General features: G+C 40.5%; 1 protein-coding gene across 7 annotated transcripts; it reads right to left on the bottom strand.

The window, feature by feature from the left end:
* Positions 1-1307: 1307 nt before the first annotated feature.
* LOC111146954 (abhydrolase domain containing 13) lies at positions 1308-20553 on the bottom strand. 7 transcript variants are annotated; one of them, XM_022502707.1, is made up of 3 exons: positions 19021-20026; positions 17632-17750; positions 5258-6361 (listed from the first exon to the last, which is right to left on the bottom strand). In XM_022502707.1, exon 3 carries the CDS (start codon positions 6339-6341, stop codon positions 5328-5330), a length of 1014 nt encoding a protein of 337 aa, XP_022358415.1. In that variant the 5' UTR covers positions 6342-6361; positions 17632-17750; positions 19021-20026; the 3' UTR covers positions 5258-5327. The 7 variants fall into 7 exon arrangements, with proteins under 7 accessions (XP_022358419.1, XP_022358415.1, XP_022358417.1 ...); XM_022502709.1 differs by having other exon boundaries at positions 19044-20026; XM_022502708.1 differs by having other exon boundaries at positions 17632-19150; positions 19261-20026.
* Between the last annotated feature and the right edge of the window lie 619 nt (positions 20554-21172).

Genomic DNA, 21172 nt, shown 5'->3' with positions numbered 1-21172 from the left:
GAGAATGAGAAGTCTTAATAAGGTTAACCACTAGATCTTCCACAGAAACACAAATAAATGCTCTGGGAAAATGTGGCTTATTGTGTAACATTCCTAATTTTTGATCTATGGCCCATTTTTTGGAAGTGTTCCTAAGGAGTAAGTCACTCTTGAGATTTACTCAAAGCTTTGTTGTGGGAATTCCATGACCATTAACACGCCCTACATGCAGGTCTTATACTTGTAGGTGTTTAGAAAATGTCTTTCCCTCCTTTTTCGTTAATAAGGTAACTGTTCTATTCTTTAACCGGATCCAACTGCCCATGACTTTCAGCATGTCATAGGATGTAAAGCGAGAGTTGGGAAATAGGACTGTGAAAGTATCTTTTTTGAAAATAAGAACGAGTAGTTTAAAAAACTACTTTCTCTTCAGATTCAGGTTAGCAGTCTTTGAGGAAAGTACACGGGAGATCGCCTCTCCCACCACATCTGCAATGGAATGGTGGCCTCCGATAAGGGATCTCCTCACCCCCACTCGTAGGGGCCGTTTAAAATGGTCTGTCATACATTTCGTATCATCCAACTGGTTCTGACACTACTGAAGCGTGTGAGTTTCTTGTCAGAGAAACCAAGCTACAGACTCTTAAAGACTGAAAGCGTAACAGGCCATTTTACATTGTCCTAAACCACCAACCCATAGTAACGGAGGAAAAAAGACCAGAATTCCGTGAGAAAGCACTTCATGAGATCTGAAGGCAATAGGACTATCAGTAGTTAAAATGTACTCATTCCTAGATTCATTTAACTCATCAAATGCTTTGGGGCCTATTCAATCACCAGTGGTTCATATATAGAAAATATTCACGGGGCATCTGGGTGGCTCAGAACGAGACGGTGAAACGTCTGCCTTCGTCTCAGGTCACAATCCCAGGGTGCTGGGACTGAGCCCCACATGGGGTTCCTTGCTCCGCTCGAAGCCTGCTTCTCCCTCTGCCTCTGCCCCTTCCCCTGCTTGTGCTCTCTGTCTCTGACTCTGTCAAATAAATAAATAAATGAAATCTTAAAAAAAAAACTAAAAAAAAAAACCTTTGAAAAAAAAGAAAATATTTACTATGAGCCTACATGAAATGTCTTCTGTGGGAAGATAATATGAAAAGAATATAAATCTCACTTCTACTTATCAACCATACCATTACAACAATAAAAATGCATTAATTTCTGTATGCATTCAGAAATTTTATTTAACCCTTAGGAAACCTTAATGTCCTACCATATAATTTAGGTTAATAGAAAACTGGGGGGAAAAAAAAGACTGAATACAAACTACCTTAAGACATTAATCAAACTTTTAATGTTATCAATTTATTGCATATGTCAGTACAGAAAAATAGAAAGTATATTCGAAAAGAAATTTATTGTTAAAAAAAAAAAAAAGTAAATGTTTGCTTGCCATGGCCAGCACATCATGTATGATAACATTCAAATCTGAGTTATAAAATTGTATTACTGCTTCAAATAAAATATGGCAAATAACAAAAATATGATTTACATCATGAAACTGGGTTAACTTATTTTATCCTGGATATACTTGAATAAGTCGAAAACAACTTGACTTTTCAGTATTCACTGTACTGACGGAAACTGTTATAAATTATGTTGAACACCACACACTCATCCCTGTTACATTATGTGTATATGGCACTTTTTGTAAAAAGTGTCTCTTATACGCAGTCCTATTTTTAAACTACATTTTTAGATACAAAATATAAATGGAGGTATATTTGTGCCTTTTGGCAAAAATGTGTTGACTGTAGTTAGGATGAATGCATTCATTTTGCTATACAAATGAATATATTATTTCTGATTAGCTTAGATGATGTGCATATATGGTAATATAAATAAACAGAAGTGCTTTTCACTTTCTACCCTACTGATTTAAAAAATAGATGTCTGTGCTCTGTCATTTCCAACTTTACCTGAGTGATATGAAAATACATAAATTTAAGTGGATAATCTGAAAGCATTATAACGAATATTTCTCACAGTTTTTTTTTTTTTTTCCTCTTCATTATTTTGTCAAACATAATAGGAAAAACGGAGAGGGGGAGGTCAGTGCAAGAGTTCAGTATATTTCAATCATGATCTAATTTTAAAAGTGACTTCTGTGACATCCTAGGTAGAAGTTTACCTTATTTTTTCCCAACCTTAAGGAAGAAAGGGACTCAATGCTAAAAACTGCCCTTAAATGGAGATTGTGAGAATATTTATATAAAGCTGAACATGGCCTTCATTCTGTAATTTGACCAAACAAACCTATTTCCACCTCAAACTAAATCTTACAAAAATAAAAGATGAATATAAAAGCATCCAGTGGTATGAATTTTCAACAAAAGAATGTAACTGACATATTACCAAAGCTGGAATTTGGGTAATTACCAAGTACCCACAGCTCATCATGAAAAAATAAGCTTAAGTTGCCCAGTAAAAAGAAAACTGAAAATACCATTTCAGTAAAGATATCAATTTTACAAAATTATTTGCAACATCAGGTGCTCCAGTCACTTTCTTGGTTAGAGACGCCTTGCATACAAATGTATTGTTTTGCACTATCAGGTATCCTTTTTGACGATCTCTTCAGTTAATCGTTTCCTGGACCTACACTCAAGAACCAGATCACATTCCCTTTCCAGCTAGTTCTAGTCATTTAGTATCTTTTATCTCTCGCCTGTCACAAATTTTTTCTCCCCATCTTTTGCAAATCCTTTTTAGTATTCTTTTTGCTATTCACCCTTCTCCCAACAATCCCTTTTAAAATCATGAATTTTGATCTAAATACAACTTGTATTTTGCCATATTTAAAATCACCCTAGGACTTCCAAAATTATAGTAGCTTAATAACTTAAAATTCATTCCTCATCTCTTAGAGCTGCTCTCCCAAAACGAGCCAGAAATTAATACACAAGGCAGAAACACCTCTATTCCCACTAAGACATGGGTCTAAATGAAGGAGTGACCCATGAAGAATTCACACCTAATTAAGACAAACTGTTTTGGCCACAAAATTGGATAAGTTTTGAAAAAATGATGCCAGGGGTTCATGGGCCCCCTCTCCCCACCTAAGGAAATCTCAAATACAGAAGCCAGGAAAGAAAGATGTACTACAACCCAAAACACATTCTTCCCTCTGCCTAGCAGGAAGAAATGCCTCTTAATCCCAAGGGAATGAAGGTGGGGGTGGACACAAGTACTTTAGGACTTTTGAAATCCTGGCTTTAGGGAAAACAAAAACAAAAACAAATCTTTATAAACCCTAAAAAAGGAAACGAACAAACAAAAGCAGCATAAGAACAAACCACCGATGAAGAAAAAGCTTTTATACTTCATCAGCATAATTTTTACAACTGCAGTCCAAAAGCCCCTCCCCAAGCGGGAGACTGAATCATCACAGGAACACACAGAGAGATGCTCTGTAAGCTTCAAAGAATGATACAAGTCTCGGGTGTGCCAAGTAAGCTCACGTCTAAGGACACTACATTTGTCGTATTAACTCTTTTCTTTTTAATACATTACTATTTAGGATAGTCATTCTACATAGTAATGATTGACAAGATGAAAAGTATCCTTTAATCGTGGTGAATTTATACATAAAAATACACCTTCCACGATATGGATTACCAACTTTTTTAAAAAGCACGACTTTCTAACAATAATTTATAGAAAAACAGCATCCTTTAGCATACTTGCTAGAATGTATTTTTTTCTAAATACTGACATAAAGTGAATAAGAATGCTATGTGGCAAAGTATTTCTAGCCCTATCTCCATGGAAAGATTTTATAATTAAGGTCAAGAACGTTGACCCACTATTTCTCTGCTCTAGCTACTTGCACAAAGCCAATAAATATAGCTGAAATATTCAAAATATGGTATGTTAAAGCTGACATAATGTAATGGACAGAGCTCAATTACACCTAATTTTTGAGGACGACTTGAAACAACTTAGCACAATAATACCTCATAGCTTATATTTTTTAAGGTAAATCCTGCAAGTTTAAAGGGGCTCTTTTTTTTTAAGTAAGATTTTTCTTACTCTTCTATATGTCTAAATACTACTACTCACTTATAGCCACTTAATTGTTAGATCTGGTGGTAGGTTCCGTAAAAAAAAGCTCTATAGTTCCTTCACTCCCACATTCCTACGTGTAGGAGAGAAATAAATAAGACTTCCTGACACTGTCGTTCAATGCTATCGTAACAAGTGGAACATTAAACCAAAGGAACAGCTTTTTTGCTTTTGTTTTTGTCACTTTTATTTTCAAAAAGTCCAATAAATGATACCTTGACTTTAGTGGGCTAGATATACCTAGATACTGGACTTAAAAAATCAAATGTGGGAATTTCTGTAAAATAGTATGTACAATCATGTAATGTAAGACTTGCTAATTTAACTCTTAAACAAGTTCTAGTTGTCATTATGACTGCTATTAGTGGTTTAGCTGTAGACGTACAAAATTGACAGAAGCTAAAATTCTCTTTGCCACCAAAATTACAAATGTTAAAAAGTTCAAATATGCACATCAAAGCTGCAGTAAAATTCTAAATTTCTATTTTTACATGCCATGATCCAGACTGTACCTAACAAAACACGGTACATTTATATTGAAAAAATGGGGTCCTATTTATTTGTAAGAAAAAGCTGGATCTCAGCATTCACCAGAGCAAAAGTCAATGGCAACCTGCACATAGGCCTCAGTTTCACTTCTTGCCAAGAACAAAATAGAGTTTACATAAAAATAGATATGACCCAGGTTACCATATACATCGGTATATGACCGGTAGTATTTACATTAAAAACATTGCATTGCATAATTCAAGGAATAAAATACCATCATGCATTTCATTTTAACTGTTAAGGGGAAGAATGCAGCTAACAGACTACGTTTGCTTACCATGATTGTCCCGGTATTTACTAAAGGCAGAAAACTCAAAGGTTTCTCGTTTACGACTCTCCTTCCACACCCCGCCATTAACCCGAGTGTCACACAGGGCAAACCACTTAGGTAACAAGAAACTTTTGAATGCAATGTGCTATTACACTGGCATGTTAAACTAAAGGTATGGATACATAACCACATTGAAAGGTTGGATGAAAATGTATGAAAGAGCCCCAAGAATTCTAGATCTTCAAATGTAAAAAACTATTTGGATCATCTCAGAGGAGCACTGAAGTCCTTTCAAAGTTTAATGTCACTCTTCAGACAAATATAGACATAACACACTTCTAGGAAGGAACATTCTTTATCATTCTGCACAAATTAAAATACAGTGCATGAATCAAAAGGAATAACATTAGATGATTGTTACGTTAGAGGAAGTTTTTGCCATTTCTTCCGGAGAATGACTTTTGAGGACTTCTCTAATGAACTGTTCGAGGGCAGGAAAGTAGCCCTGGCACTGCCACGTGTCATTGTGAGTCCCGTCAGGAAAAATGGCCAATCTCTTAGTCCGAGACGGGGAGAGCTCATAGAGTTGCTTCATCATCACTGGTGGAATTAACTGGTCAGAGAGTCCAGAGATGAAAAGAGAAGGCATTCTGCACTGAGAGATTTTTCTGTAGGACAAGAATTTATTTTTGTAGCACCATAAAGGAAGGTAACGCATCGGAAAGAAGGAAAATAAAGTGCTGGCCATATGCGGTATGCTTAGAAACGTGTTCTCTACCATAATGGCTGAAATCCTGTGTGAATTTTCAGAGGCCAAGTGAATAGCCACGGCTCCTCCCAAGGAACGGCCGAAAAGGAAAATTTTTGTCTTGTCAAGGTCAGGTCTAGTCATCACATAGTCTAGGACAGCCTCGGAGTCCAAGCAGAGTCCTTCTTCACTGGCTTCTCCTTCGCTTTTCCCATAGCCCCGGTAATCAACAAGCAAAAGATTGACTTTGAGGTTAACCAACATAAGCAACGCATTCGGTAACCTGTGACCTATGTTGCCTGCATTCCCGTGAAAATAAATTATAGTTGGGGAATAGGGGGAATTGTCTCCAGTGTATCTTATCAAAATAAGATTCAGACGCACTCCATCTTTGGTTCTGATGAAAATGTTTTCATGGGGAATCCCAGTGGGCATGGGAACATAAAGGCGTGAAGAAGATGGCTGTTCTGGAAAATAAAGCAATACATCCTGGAATTTATATAGAATACCTGCTATTGATACGAATATTAACAAAAGTAAGATAATGCCCCCGTACAGATGAAAAGTCACGATCAAAGGTAAAAGAGAAATACGGCAAAGAGCCCAAGACCAGGAAGCCAAGGCTATTAGCCATCTTTCAACAAAGTTCCACAGCATCCAGGACTTTTCCATGGCCACTCTCCGTAAGTATCCTAAAGAGAAAGAGAGAGAGAAAGAATCAGTAATTCGACATACGTTATTTAAAAAGTTAGATCCACGATATAATAAATTATGCTACTAGGAGACTCCTCTGAAGGCCCCACCCACTGCTGCTCTGATTCCCCTGTTGGTTCTGTTCTCATCAGTCTCCTCTCTCCTGCCACTACTGTATTTATGAAACACAAACAGTTATCAAATGATATTCCTTTTTCAAAAAGTACTTAATTACTGGCTGGTACTTTCATTAAGGCATTCTCCTTGATTTGACAGAAGAATCGGTTGAGGCCATGTTCCCAAATTTGTATATGAGGGAAGGGAGGCTCCAGGGCGTAAGTCAACAGCTGTGCTCCCAGCTCCTCAGGCAGAAGAGGCCAGAGGCCAAAGAGCGTGATTCCAAAGCTCCTCGTGTGCCCACCAGTGAGCCAGGTAGGCTGAGGAAAAAAAAATTTTTTTTGTACTGAGTTCTGACATGTAACACTGTATTATTTTCAGGTGTACAAAATAAGGATATTTATATATAATGGGAAATGATCACCACAGTAAGTAGCTAACATCTGTCACCATACACAACTGGAAAATTATTTTCCCCTGTGATGAGATCTTCTGAGATCTACTCTCTTAAAACTTCCAAATATTCAATACAGTATTAATGATAATTGCCAAACAGTATATTGTATCCCCATGGCTATTTATTTTACAACTGGAAGTTTGTACATTCACCCATTTCATCCATCCCTGACTCTGGCAACCAACAATCTGTTCTCTGTATCTGTTAAACTTGGGGTTTGGGGGCTTTGTTTTGTTTTGTTTTAGGTGTGGGAGGGGGGTTAGTTTTGGGGGTTTGTTTTTCCTTGTCTTTCTCTGACTTAGCTCAGGAAGCACAATGCTCTCAGGTCCATCCATTTTGTCACAACTGGAAGACTTCATTCTTTTTTATTTTCATTGTCTGTATGTATCACATTTTCTTTGCCCATCCATCCATCCACCTACAGGACACTTAGGTTGTTTCTGTATCTGTGCTGTTGTAAATAATGTTGCAATAAGCATGTGGGTCCACACATCTTTTTGAGTCAGTGGTTTTGGATAAACAGCCAGAAGCAGAATTGCCAGATCATATGGTAGTTGTATTTTTAATTTTTTGAAGAACCTCCACACTGTTTTTCATAGTGGCTGCACCATTTACATTCCCACCAAAAGGGCACAAGGGTTTCCATTTCTCCATACCATTGCCAACCTTCCTTTCTTGTCTTTTTGATAACAGCCATTCTGACAGATAATGAGGGGATGACTCACTGTGCTTTTTGATTTGTATTTCCCTGATAATTAGTGATGCTCAACATCTTTTCATATACCTACTGGCCATCTGTATGTCTTCTTTGGAAAAATGTCTATTCAGATCTTCTGTCCATTTCATACTCATACTGTTTGTTTTGCTGCTACTAAGTTGTGTAAGTTCTTTATATACTTTGGGGATTAACCCCTTATCAGATATATAATTTGCAAATATATTCTCCCACTCAGTAGGCTGTCTTTTCACTTTGTTGGGCAAAAGCTTTTTAGTTTGACGCAGTCTCACTTACTTATTTTGTGCTTTTGTTGCCCCTGCTTTTGATGTCACAGATCCAAAAATCATTGCCAAAACAGATGTCAGGGGCTTATGGCCAGGTTTTTCTCTAGGAGTTTTATGGTTTCAGGTCCTAAAAGTCCTCAATCCTTTCTGAGTTAATTTTTGTTTATGGTGTAAGATAGGGTCCAGTTTCATTCTTCTGCATGTGGACATCCAGTTTTCCCAGCGGCATTTGTTGAAGAAACTGACCTTTTCTCCACTGCATATTCTCTTCTTAAAAAAATACTAAATTCTCTTTTACTCACTAATAAAACTACCATAAAGAGGTTATTAAATTTTATGTTAGTGACTGATTTTTTAAATTTTACTGTATTCCATAAGCTAATAAATGTGACATTTTCATTCACTGAATTAAAAACTGAAAAAAAAATCATAAAACCAAGTTAAATTGGATTGGCTATAAAGATGAGTTAGATGACTTAACAAATTTGATTTTCACCATTATCTAACCAAACATGTCTTACTATTTCGCTAAACACAGACTTTCAAATTTGAGTTCTTATCCAAATGACTGTGAATGTACACCAACAACAGGACATTTTTCTGAAGCTTCTCTGAAATCAACACTGCCACCCAGTTGTAGCAAGTTTTATTACAATGAGCTCTGTGGTAAGCCAGAGAAAAGCAGGTATGTGAGGTAAAACAAAAATTCAAGCTTAACTATTGTAGAAGCAGCAATCCCTGAGCAGCAGATATCAAGAACTGGTTAAAAACCAGATGGAAAGTGGTTGCATTATAGCAGCCAAATAAGCCAATTACATTCAATACTGACAACTTTTGCAGATCAATCATCAATCCATGCCTCTACAACCTATGACAGCAATTTAGCTACAGTGCTCAGATCAGGCAGAGCTACTCTATATGCCTTCAACACGGTGGACACGTCTCAGCAACACATCTGGCCCACTCAAACTTTTCATCTACTGTTTACTTAATTTTATTTTTATTTTTTAATTATAACTGATATCAGTGATTGTCATTTGTACCCAACAGGTGTACTGGAGAAATGTAAAAACACACCAGCATTAACTTTTTACATCAAAATAAAAATGTTTGTGTGTGTAATGATTACGATTAATAGGGTTTGGGATAAAATACAAACATATTAGAGCATTGCACTATTTGGAAAATAAGATACCATTTAAGAAACTTCTTTAGTGAACAATTTTACTATCTTTTCCATGGTTAGAGCCAATCATTTATGACAGTTACCAGAGACAGGAGTAACTCAAAGTACCATTTATTTGGTGATTTAGGAGGAAAAAAACACAGTAAAATTTCATCCACTTAAATTCTGCTGTACCATGTAGTTCCTGAATAATCTTATGTTTATCACTTATTTCCAGTCTAAATTTCTTTCTCAGTAGAATGAGAATTTTTAAATGCCTATATATAAGGCCGGTCAGCATCACCAAATGAAACTAATTTAAAAAGCATTTACAAATGCTATAGAGATATGTTAACTGTATTTGCGTTTGTGACTCGTATTTCTAGCTGTACTACTATGTTCCTAAGCATGTTCTGCTCAAATTAGCATCAACATCAGAATGTACCAAGCAAATCTAGAAATTTGATAAGGGCCCCTATATCCTGGATAATCAAGAATTGACCAATTTTCAAATTAAACAAAAACTACAGCACTATCTCATATATACAAATATATCAAAAACATAGAAAAAAGAGTTACAATTTTCAGTTATTCAAACTTAGAAAAATTATCCTTTTAAAGCAGGCTCTGTAATTTCTAATTTCAACATACAATATTGAACTTAAATCTATAAGCCTAAGAACTGTCTTTCTCTTTTTCACTACTCTATTCCCTACTGGGTAGTACACCACTTTACATATATTCAAGAGTAAAATATTTTTTGAATGAACAATCCAGTAATATACCTAACTTATTAGACTTCTGAGCAAACATAACTGTATTCTGAGCACTGGACATACATATATTTAGGATGGGACATCAGAAAAATGGCATATTTGAGTTTACTTATGGTTAGAAATAAGAGGAATTAAATTTGCAGTTTTCCACAAAGCAGTCCTGAAAAGTCACCTTAACTAAATGACTTTGTGATAAACAACATAAACTTATATTCTTAAACCGTGGAAGACAGAATCGAAGTCAGTCCATTTGGAGGAATACCAAATGGAAATCAACTTTAAGGACAGGTGAATAAAAACTGCTCTAAAGTGTGTATGCTGTCTCTCTCTTTTTTTTTTAAGATTTTATTTATTTGACAGAGAGCGAGCGAGTACACACTTCTATGATCTTATGGTCTTAGAGAATTGACGCAAGCAAACCTAATATATGGAAGGATTTTTTAATTTCCTAAATGTATTAAAACTATCAGCAAAATACAATTACTAGAGCCATCTGCTGGCATGTAAAAACAACTTCGTGTAGACCCAGATGTTATGAAAGGCAATGAAAATGAACAGTGCCTCTGATACAATCCACTTCATAGATCATACAGCTAGTGATATGCAAGTTTTCCATATATTTTGTCAATAACTTAGTGTGAGTAAAGGGTTAACAAAACCTTTTCTCCAGCATGAAAAAATGACCTCTGGTTAACCTTCTAGTACTGTTTCCCTGGAAACCTCATAAAGGTGGGATGCCAGCTTTTTCCAAGCAACATTTTGTGTGGTAAACTTGACCCCTAGTGGTGAGCTACATCTGGACTGAGCAAACACTGAGTAGGGCTACATATGTCTGGTAGGAATTATAAAGAAAGCCTCTTCTCTCAGTGGGGACTGGACTTGGAACTGGTGTGCTCTTTGCACCTGGGTGCAAGGCCCTGGTGCTGTTACAAAAGATACTATCTCCCACGGAGCAGGAAGCAGCTAAGTCAGAGTGGCACGTGCTCCCACCCACGTCATCTTTCCTCTAACCTTAGCTATTACTGGGGAACAATACACCTGATGCTGATGTGCTGCGTCTTGTATCCCCTATCTTTCAAAAAGGGGAAAGAGAGAGCACCAGGCATGGCCTATCAGGTCTTGAGCGTGAATATCCAGTTGAACCCAAGACCACTGCTGCCGGTCATGGACAATAAACAAGGCAACTGTACATTTTACGGGGGCATCTATGGGGCAAAACATTTATGAAATGTGTTGCCAAAAGATGGATTATCTGCCAGGTTCTTCTGTATGCTCAAATGCATTTGCTGATATCACCTTAGTATACTGAATGGCCAAAGAGAGATGATGAGATTCTATATTCAAAGTTAAACCAAAGTTTATACTAACTAGAAGGGTTGCTGAGAAGGAAAGAGCATTAGACCTACAGACAACAGAAACTCAGTCAACCAGTATCTTCTCATCTTTCATGCTTCTACATTATTATGTTTTAACCGTATGCCTGCATTTAAATATGACTTATTCCCATTTCTCAGTTCTGCTCTTGCTACGCTATCACACAAAGTCTCACATGTCTCTCAAATCCGGCTACCTGTGGCTTTAACCACTCCAGGAACTCTCTTCTTAGTATCTAAGAATATGGTGCATGAACCCTCATCACGATCTCTCATAAAAAGTAAACCTCACACCACCTCACACCAGTCAGAATGGCTAAAATTGTCAGAAAACAACAGATGCTGGCGAGGATGAGGAGAAAGGGGAACCCTCCTACACCGTTGGTGGGAATGCAAGCTGGTGCAACCACTCTGGAAAACAGCATGGAGGTTCCTCAAAAAGTTGAAAACAGAGCTACCCTATGACTGGCAATTGACCCTAAAGATACAAATGTAGTGATCCGAAGGGGCATGTGCACCCGAATGGTCACAGCAGCAATGTCCACAATAGTCAAACTATGGAAAGAACCTAGATGTCCATCAACAGACGAATGGACAAAGATGTGGCATATACACACAGTGGAATACTATACAGCCATCAAAAGAATGCAATCTCGCCATTTGCAAGGACGTGGATGGAACGAGAGGGTGTTATGCTGAGCAAAATAAGTCAATCAGAGAAAGACAACTATCGTATGATCTTCCTGATAAGAGGAATTTGAGAGGCAACATGGGAGGTTTGGTGGGTAGGGAAGGAAAAATGAAACAAGATGGGATCGGGAGGGAGACAAACCATCAGAGACTCTTAATCTCACAAAACAAACTAAGGGCTGCTGGGGGGAGGGGGTAGGGAGAGGGTGGATGGGTTACGGACATCGGGGAGGGTATGTGCTATGGTGAAGGCTGTGAAGTGTGTAAACCTGGTGATTCACAGACCTGTACCCTTGGGGCTAATAATACATTATATGTTAATAAAAAATTAAAAATTAAAAAAAAAAGTAAACCTCATTTGCTAATAAATCCAATGGATTTTTCTCAATTCACAGTGCAACACCACAATCCTCAGCAACACTAAACACTGAATCCTCCTCGGCTTCCAGTATACCCAAATCCCAGTGTTCCTCCCTCTGATACACCCCTAAAAGTCGGTATCTTCCCAGGTCCTGACCATTTATCTATCTCCCTTCCCTCAGCGATCTCATTCTCTCTCATGGCTCGAACTATCACACTTGTGTATAACTTACTTCAATTCTCTATGTCTACTGCATCTCCAATCTCAATTTATCTGTTCCCTGAGTATCTGACGCTCACTGACACCTCAAACTTATCTACAAATAACCACATCCTTCTCCTCCCCTCACATTTTGTACGTTTCATGTTAATTACTAAAAAAAAAAAAACACACATGGTGTGCAAACAAATACTTTTTTAAAAAACACAGGTAAAATGAGCACATCATTATAACATGCACAGGTCTTGACTTTGAATGAAGAAAGTCAACATTAAAAATAATCTCGTGCTTTTTATTTAGATGAAGCGACCAGAGTCATCAAACGGATATTACTAAGCACTTCTCAAGAAATGATCTATTGAGGGGCGCCTGGGTGGCTCAGTCGATGAAGTGGCCAACTCTTGATTGTGATGCACATCATGATCACAGGGTCAGGAGACCGAGCCCCAAGTCAGGCTCCCAGCTCAGCAGGGAGTCTGCTTCTCTCCCTCTCCCTCTGCCTCCACCCCTGCTGAAGCTCTCTCTCCCTTGCTCGCTCTCTCTCAAATAAAAATCTTAAAAAAACAATCTGTTAGAAGCACTACTAATTTTTATTATAATGTTTAGACAAAGTAGATATAATCGTTTTCCTTTTAAAAGAACGGTTTTGAAGTACCAGCCACTTCTTGATGTACTACAGAAGCACTTTAATCATGAACAGAACCCCAGACCTGGGATGATCCCCTTGAGAATGTATGGTCCTCATTAACTTGTTTTATTCACCTTTAGTGCTCCATGTGCTTCAGGTTTGTAAATGTTAGACCGTCGTGAGTACACAGTCACCAATTTAAGACTAAAAATAAAAGCAATTTGAAGCCGTGAAGCTGTCAGAACCATCACGTTGGCTGCAGCGTGAGCGGGGTGTAAGTCACGGAGCCGGTGACAGGAACGCTCACCTGACCTCCATTAGTCACCTCAGGCACTCCCTCGTTTATATGTACTTGGGAGAATTGCAAATGGTTCCATTTTATTTAAATAAATATTGTCTAAGTTGATGCTTAAAAAAAAAGAGAGAGAGAGACCAGTACCAAAGTCATGCTCCTCGTCAATGACATGAGTCCTCAGAACACAACAACCACAAATCCCGGTAGAGGTTCTCAAAGCCAGCCCAGGCCCCTGGAGCGGACCCAGAGTTGGTTTCCCAGGCCCGGCAGATTCCAGGGCATCCTACCTGCTACTTAAAGACGAAAAACAACGCCACAAATATGTGCAGATCCTACCTCATGTGACTCTCAAGTGACTCATGATCTACTCAGGAAACAGGGGCACATGTCACAGCGCATGTCTAACATACACCGATCTAATCACAGAGGACACGAAGACAATCAAAGATCACAACTGCCCTTAAATACAGCAACTATGTGTCCTTTACAACAGAATTTGAGTAAACTCTACATTTCATCACGCTTGGTTACTTACAGAAACCAAGTGGAAATTTACGCAAACTTTTAAAAACAGGACAAAGCACAACTCCACGATGAAGGATTTCTCTTACTTGCCATCAAATGGCTATCTATGCCACTTATTTTTATTACTGAGCACAATTATTTGCAGTAACTACAAGTATTCAAGCATAATCCAAGTAAATACTTGGCAATCACAGTGTCCAGGAAATCAGAGCTGTCGAAGCATATGATCTTTAAGGTCCTTACTAGGCCTCAGACCTTTCTATGCCAGTGGCTGCACTGCATAGTCCTAAGAGCCACAAGACCCTTCTGAGGTATCTTCAAGATCCACGTTATCATGACACTAAGACACAATTTGGCTTTTCACTGCTGCATGAATGGTACGAAACCAATGCTGGAGGACTGCAGCCGCCTGAGCAACTATCAAGGCAGCGGCACGCAGAGGCAGGAGTCCAGGAGTCCCATTCTTTATCCCCATGAACTCCAGGAAAGGAGCCAAAAGTCAGTTTTACTTAAGAATGTCACTGAAAAAGCCGTAAAAATTATTAATGTACTTATATCTCAGCCAATAAGTATACATCTTTAACACTTTGTGTGATGAATGTGTGACAAAATGGAGAGGACACAAAAAGCCCTAGGGCCCTGCACTGAAATTCAGAGTCGAGAGCTGAACTAGCTGCTTTTTTTAGGTGATAGCAATTTTACTTAAAAAGACCACTGACAAACTATGATTATTCAGACTTAGGTGCCTGCAGACATGTTATGGAAAACGAATGTGAAGTTGCCAACAGCCTCCCATGACTTCAGAGGCTTTCCGGCTGGCATCACGGTAGTGATGGTACCAGCAAATGCAATTTCTGATAACCTTTTCGATTACCAACATTTGAAAGAATCTGCCCAACACAGCGAACAAGTATGTTCCAAATGAGCAATGAATGCGGTCACATCATCAAGCAGAAGTAACAATTCATTATAAGACAAACCAATGGATTTTAATGTAACAAAGACAAAAGTTCTTTGATTCAAGTTTCAGGTTCCACAATGTAACCAGCCCTTAAGAAACTACTACCTGTTGAGTATTGGATCAATATCAAAGAACATCTGTAATACTCCTCTCTTTACAAGTTTCCGTGAACCTGATTTGCTTCACACAGTTCACCTAAAACAACCTACCTTCTGAGAATGAATACAGAAACAAAATAATCTACCTTCTATTAAGCAGGCATTAAAGATATTTACAGAAATGTAAAACAATGCCATACACCTCAAAACAGCTGCTCTCGACAAAAAATATATTAACATGTAATGAATTTTTTACTGCCATTTTAAAATGTTATATACGTTATAAACTCCCAGCTTTAATTTCTAACACAGTAAATATCTCTCTCTAGAGTACACATATACCTAAACACTTTGGCATCCTTGATAATTCTTTAAAAGGTAAAGAGGTTCTGAGACCAGGAAGTTTGAAAACCACTGTACTGGAGTGTCTAACTATACAACCTTACTGTCTTTTTCCTCCAGAAACTTGACTCCTTCAGATTAAGAATGAGGTACTATGGGGGAGAACTAGATAACTATCAAATCATCCTAAATACCCCAGAAATCCACTAGAAGACTGATGGAACAAACTCCACAACGAAGGGAGAGCAGGGGCCACATCGAATAGGATTCCTACAGTTGGTACTTCCAAGTACTAGGGGAATAAAGTGGGGCAAGTGCACTTCCTTGGCTCGTTCCCGGTCTTAGGTGAAAAGCATTCAGTCTTTTATCACTGAGTAGGATATTACTTGTGAGTTTAATATACGCATGGCCTTCATTATGTTGAAAAAGATCCCCTCATACCCACTCTGTGGACAGTTTTTATCATGAAATCAGATGTCCAATTTTTTCAAATGGTTTTTCTGAAAGCTGAAATGATCTTATGATTTTTATCCTTCACTTTGTTAATGTGTTGCATCATGCTGACTGAGAATAATGAACCATTTTGCATCCCCAGAAAAAAAAATCCCTGACGCTAATATGACACTGTATGTTAACTCTACTGGAATTAAATAAAAAAACAAAATAAAACCAGAAACACCCCCCCAAAAAATTTAAATTTTTTTACTACAGTAATTTAAATATTTTGTGCATTATAATATAGACAGGTTGCTAAAACTTGCTAGATTCTGGAAGAGAAATATCTTTAATAAAAACACCTAGCATTCTTCAGGTTCCCAAGGATCATAAACTAGAAGACAGATGGCAAACTCTGGAGGGAGAACTTTCTGCCTAGGCAAAAGTTCTGTGTGACTCTGGGCGAGGCTTGTATTCAGTGACTCCTGCTTCACACATTCTCAGATCACTAGCCAAGTCCACATTTAACCCACTGATCCACCCAGGTGCCCCCCAAGTCCACATTTAAATATGGCGACCCATTTTGAATGGGTGTTCCCACATACCACTTTTTTACCTTGGGTCTCGGTTCCCACATTTGGAGAAGGAAGCTGTTACCTGAATAATCCGTAAGATCTCACAAGTTCTATTTTATAGGTGACAGAGAAAAAGTAAAGGTAGAGTTGGAAAATAAGCACTAGATTATAAACAGTCTTTGTTAACTAGTACAGTAGAAGGTTGGAGGGCCGAGTTATATGACTTTAATGAGTAACTGAAAAGTTAGTGAGCGAGCTAAGTATGCATCAAGATTAAAAATGAGTCTCTAGAAATCTCCAATGTGCACAGACACAGTGATTTTATATTTCAATTGAGGTTTGTGAAGTATTTTATTCATCATACATTTTCAGTCTCCTTCCCAGACCAGTACTGTCAAAGTAACATATTTTTAAAGCACACAGAGTTAAAGTTGTAGAAAATAACTTTGGTGGAGCAACCTTCACATAAAACATAGCATGTTTTAGGAGTATGTAATTACTGAGAGGGGAGAAAGAAGAGTCAGGAATATACAGGGAACTATCATGAGTTTTCATGAACTCTGAAATGTCTTGTTTTTGCTTTACTTAATGGAACGTGGGTTAGTCTCTCCAATAAAAAGTAATGACATGATGGCAAATGCTACATTAAAGATTAATTTCAAGTCCAGAGTAACAAGCACCATCAACTTTTTCCTTGCCAAAAAATATTATTACTTCCCTCTGAAGTCTGTAATCTATTCAGATCAGTTCTCTATCCAGCTATATTATATCCACAAATCATAAAGAAAAGAAAACTTAAATCAAGAACTAAAACTTAAACTGTGGGAATGAATACATTTTAACTATCATTGCCTCAATAGCAGAGTAGATCAGACAAATAGGTTATTCTTTTAATCGTACTTAAAATTATATTTTAATAAAAGTTGGAATTATCATACAAAAACGTAAATGCTAATTATCTTAATTATTTTAATTGCGAGTGCTTACATTGTATTATACAGTGTGTAGTCATTTACTGATTCTGCCAACAGTCCAAGATCTTCGAAAAGTACAGATGTTTACCTGTACGTGAAAGACAAATTCCCCCAGACGCTCTGACTGAAGGTTCACCAGTTATACACATGCAATGGAGAAAGTCCTCACTCATGAATGTACTATTTTTTTTAAAGGCCCTTAAGTCTATCTCAAACTGGTAATTTTGGGAACAACTTGTTTAAAAATAAAAACTCATCATTTGTTAACAAGCATACCTCCAAGTGACAGAACGGGTTCACGTGAAGGCTGGAAACCACAGACATCAAATCCATGTGTCACTGCTAACGGCCAGATCACAAGGGACAGGAGGGTCCCAGGCTGCTCATCAGCTCCTCTGAGGGAATTCAGTTTCCAATCACATTTCAAGTACCTCAGCACTCGGGTTCAACCCTCCTACATCAACGTATCTCCTTGTCTGCTAAGCAGGGAGGAGTGAAGAAATCATGGCAGCCGCGCAGCGGACGTGGAAACACAAGCAGCTATCAGTGTGCGGGAGACACCACACAATGAATTATCTACTTCCCTAATGGGTACCCACATGTCATCAATAATGAAAAAGGGGGTATTAAGAGTCCTCTGGGACAAATGAACAACAACAGCCTACAGAAATGTTGGATAGGAACCAAACCGTTCAGAGAGCGGTCTGAACTGGGATTTAAACCCGCTGAGCAGAAACCTCAGACACATGTACCGACAGCCACACGGAAAGCATGTGTGTGCTTCCCCTTTACTTGTAGCATGGGAGACTTGGCAAAATACAGTCAACTCCGACAGAACAAAGATGACAGATCATTGTCACTATGCGAGCCAGTCACAGTTTGTTCTGAGATTATAAACAGCTGCAAGGAAGAAAATTGTTTAAAACGATCCACAAAGGCTAAAAATGCAAATAGTAATGTTAGAATTAAGACTGATAATGAACTTCAGGAAACTTCCAACTTATGAAGGGGGTACTGTTCTAGCCACTTTATATAAACTAGATGGATGAAACTTAAAAATTATTTTCTTCTAATGATTCTCAGGCTACCGCATTAATGCATATAGTTCAAGCCCTAGAAATACTACTCCTCTGCAACTTTGGAACATACTGCTGTAGGAGTTAAGACATATTAGAAACAGTAACAAAATATAACAATTCACTACGAAGTGTATCATTTGAGGGAAAATCATCTTAATTAGAAGAATTAGAAAAACTAGAAACTCTTTTGGTCTCAATTTAAGAAGGGCATCATGGGCCTCAGGCCTTCCTGGAGTGATTAAACAAGAACCAGAAAGATTTTAGAATCTGAGTTATCACTGAGTCCTAAATGAGTAAAAGACAGAGACAAAGGAATAGATTCCCCTGAGATGAGAAACAGGAGACGGGAGCTCATAGGAAAACCTATCTCTAAGTGATACTGTTAACCCAGAACAACTTGGTTCCTAAATCCTGTCACTCAGAGGGCAAAGGGGCTGGAGGTGTGCCTGAGAAGGCATGTGGGCCCCAGGATCGGGAGGTACAGCCAGCCAGGAGCTGGCTTACAGGCATCATCTCAGATCAACGACCAATGGGCAGCAGTGCCGCGCAGTGGAAAGAGGCTTTTTCCAGCTTGGTCTGTTATTACCTGGGTGACTTTCGTGAACTCACTTAGCATCTCTAAATGCTTGTTTCCGCACAGGTAAAGGCGAGATGAAACGTGTAACTGAAACACTGCTCGGATCAATGTAATAGGTAGTGTGTTACTGCAGCTGCTTCTATAAAACAAAATTTAAAGTGATTTATGATCCACCAGAGCAGGGTAAGTGAAAGTTAAGCACAGCTACAGGTCCTGCTAGACTTGCATTAAATAATGGGTAAGACTCACCGGAGAATACCTGAGTACTTGCGCACAGGAAATAATTAGGGCAATGCCGTACTTGTTCTGTCAAAACCCAGCTCGGGTAGCAGCTCCTTCAGAAAGCCTTCCCTGGCCCTGTCCTGGGGCGCCCGCCCCACGCTCTGCGTCCGCACGCGCGGACGGGGGCACTGACTGCCCCGGTGGAACCGGCACCTGTCTCGCACCGGCGGGCAGTCCGTGAGGCCGGGGCCGCACCTACTGGGTTCCACGCTCTCAGCAGACAGTGCGGGGCGCGCAGTGAGCCTGCACAGTTACTGAACGGAGCGGTCGGTGGTTCGGGTCGGCACTGAGGAGAGGACAGCGCACGGTTACAGCCAACTGCTCCTTCCTGAAACGAAATCTAACTTTCTCGTAGAAAACGTGAGGAATGTAAGCGTGCACACAAAGAAGTATTACCCCGCGCGGAAGGAAGCCGGGAGGGGCTCCATGAAAATCCAACCCGAGCTCGCAGCCCGTCCGGTCTCGCGGGTCTCACTCCGTGACCACCACCCGGCAAACCTGCGTAAAGCGGCTGCAGAAGCAAGCCCGGGTTTCGGGGTCAGGACACCCGGGGCAGGCACACCACTGATGCATTTTGCACAAAATAAACGCTGACGGAAACCCGCAGCACGATGGGCTTCCGCCGCGCGGGGTGCGCTCGCGCGGTTTCCTCGACGCCCCAAACTTCCCCGCGTGGACCCGCGGGTCCCCGCGCCCCAGCAGCTGGCGATTTTCCGGCGCGCTTCAGCTCCGGGCGGGGGAGGCCGGGGGCGGGGGGGGGGGGCGGCGGTCTCCCAGGACCGGTCCTGGCGCGCTGCTGGGAGCGCCGCGGCGCGGATTCGGACAGCGGCTCCAGGTCCGGTCGCCGCACGGCACCCGGGGCCGTCGGTAACGGCGCGCCTGCGGCCACGCTGCGCCTCCGTCCGGGCCCCTCGCCCGGCCCCCGTCCGCGTCGCGCAGCCCCGGGGAGGCCCCGCCGGCCGCCCCCCGCGTCCCTACCCCGGCGGGAGCGCACCGGGGCCGGCGGCCGCGCACCGCACTTACTTAGACCCGCTCGCAGGCTGCGCAGTCGGCCGCGGACTCGGAACCCGGCGCCGCGCAGCAGAGTCCCCCCGCGCGGCTTCCGTCGCTCCTCATCGTCCTCCGCCAGCCGAGGGGCCGCCGCCGTCGCCACGGTCTAGCCCGGAGCTTTTGCGGCGCCGCTCTCGGCTCCTCCACTTCCGGCCCACGCTTGGTGTCGCCGGCAAATGTCCCCGCCGGCTCCCACATCACCTGCTCTCCTCTCCGCCTTCCTCCCCTGAGAATCCGACCCGCCCTCCCGGGCATGCGCACAAACCGCAGTCGGGGGTGTCCCCCGCGACGGTGGCCCGCGCGGACAAGATACCTTGGAGCCCGGCCCGCGCCGTGCGGGAGCTCGCTGGGCGCTCCCCGGTGGCTTCTGCGCCCGGGGGCCCCTGGAGGCCTTCCGCCCTCATCCGAGGACCTCAGGGTGAGTGTTGGTAACGCACCAGACTTCCCTTCAGGACACAGTTCTAAGCGTGCACACAAATAAGTATTAATTACATAAGAAAGCGTGTCTGCCTGGTAGAGCTACCGGGTATTAGAGTGTGTTCCCCCAAGTACTTAAAAGGAGTGCATAGCTCACGTTGATTCTGTTTCTCGCAGCCCTGCCCTCTCCTGCCTCTATCAGAGGCCTGAACCTGGGGAGACTAGAGGGCCTTTCAAAGAAAAAGAATACAAAATTTATCTTATTTTTGCAAATTTTACAAAAGCACAAGACCAGAGGAACATGCAAGAGTCCAAGTCCTGGGAAATGGCCGCACAAATGGGCCCTTAAAGCTGGTGTTTCATTAGATTCGCTCTTTTTCTTTTTTTTAAGATTTTGTGTATTTTGAGAGAG

The sequence above is a fragment of the Enhydra lutris genome, unplaced genomic scaffold, assembly GCF_002288905.1.
Source record: "Enhydra lutris kenyoni isolate GAN:26980312 unplaced genomic scaffold, ASM228890v2 scaffoldscaffold15, whole genome shotgun sequence".
In the NCBI taxonomy this organism is placed as follows: domain Eukaryota; kingdom Metazoa; phylum Chordata; class Mammalia; order Carnivora; family Mustelidae; genus Enhydra; species Enhydra lutris.
The sequence above is the reverse complement of the archived record's forward strand: the minus strand, read 5'-3'. Positions and strand labels throughout refer to the sequence as shown.

Bases quoted from the DNA above. Each gene is read 5' to 3' on its own strand.
- LOC111146954 (XM_022502711.1), bottom strand. From the start codon at position 6,341: ATGGAAAAGTCCTGGATGCTGTGGAACTTTGTTGAAAGATGGCTAATA.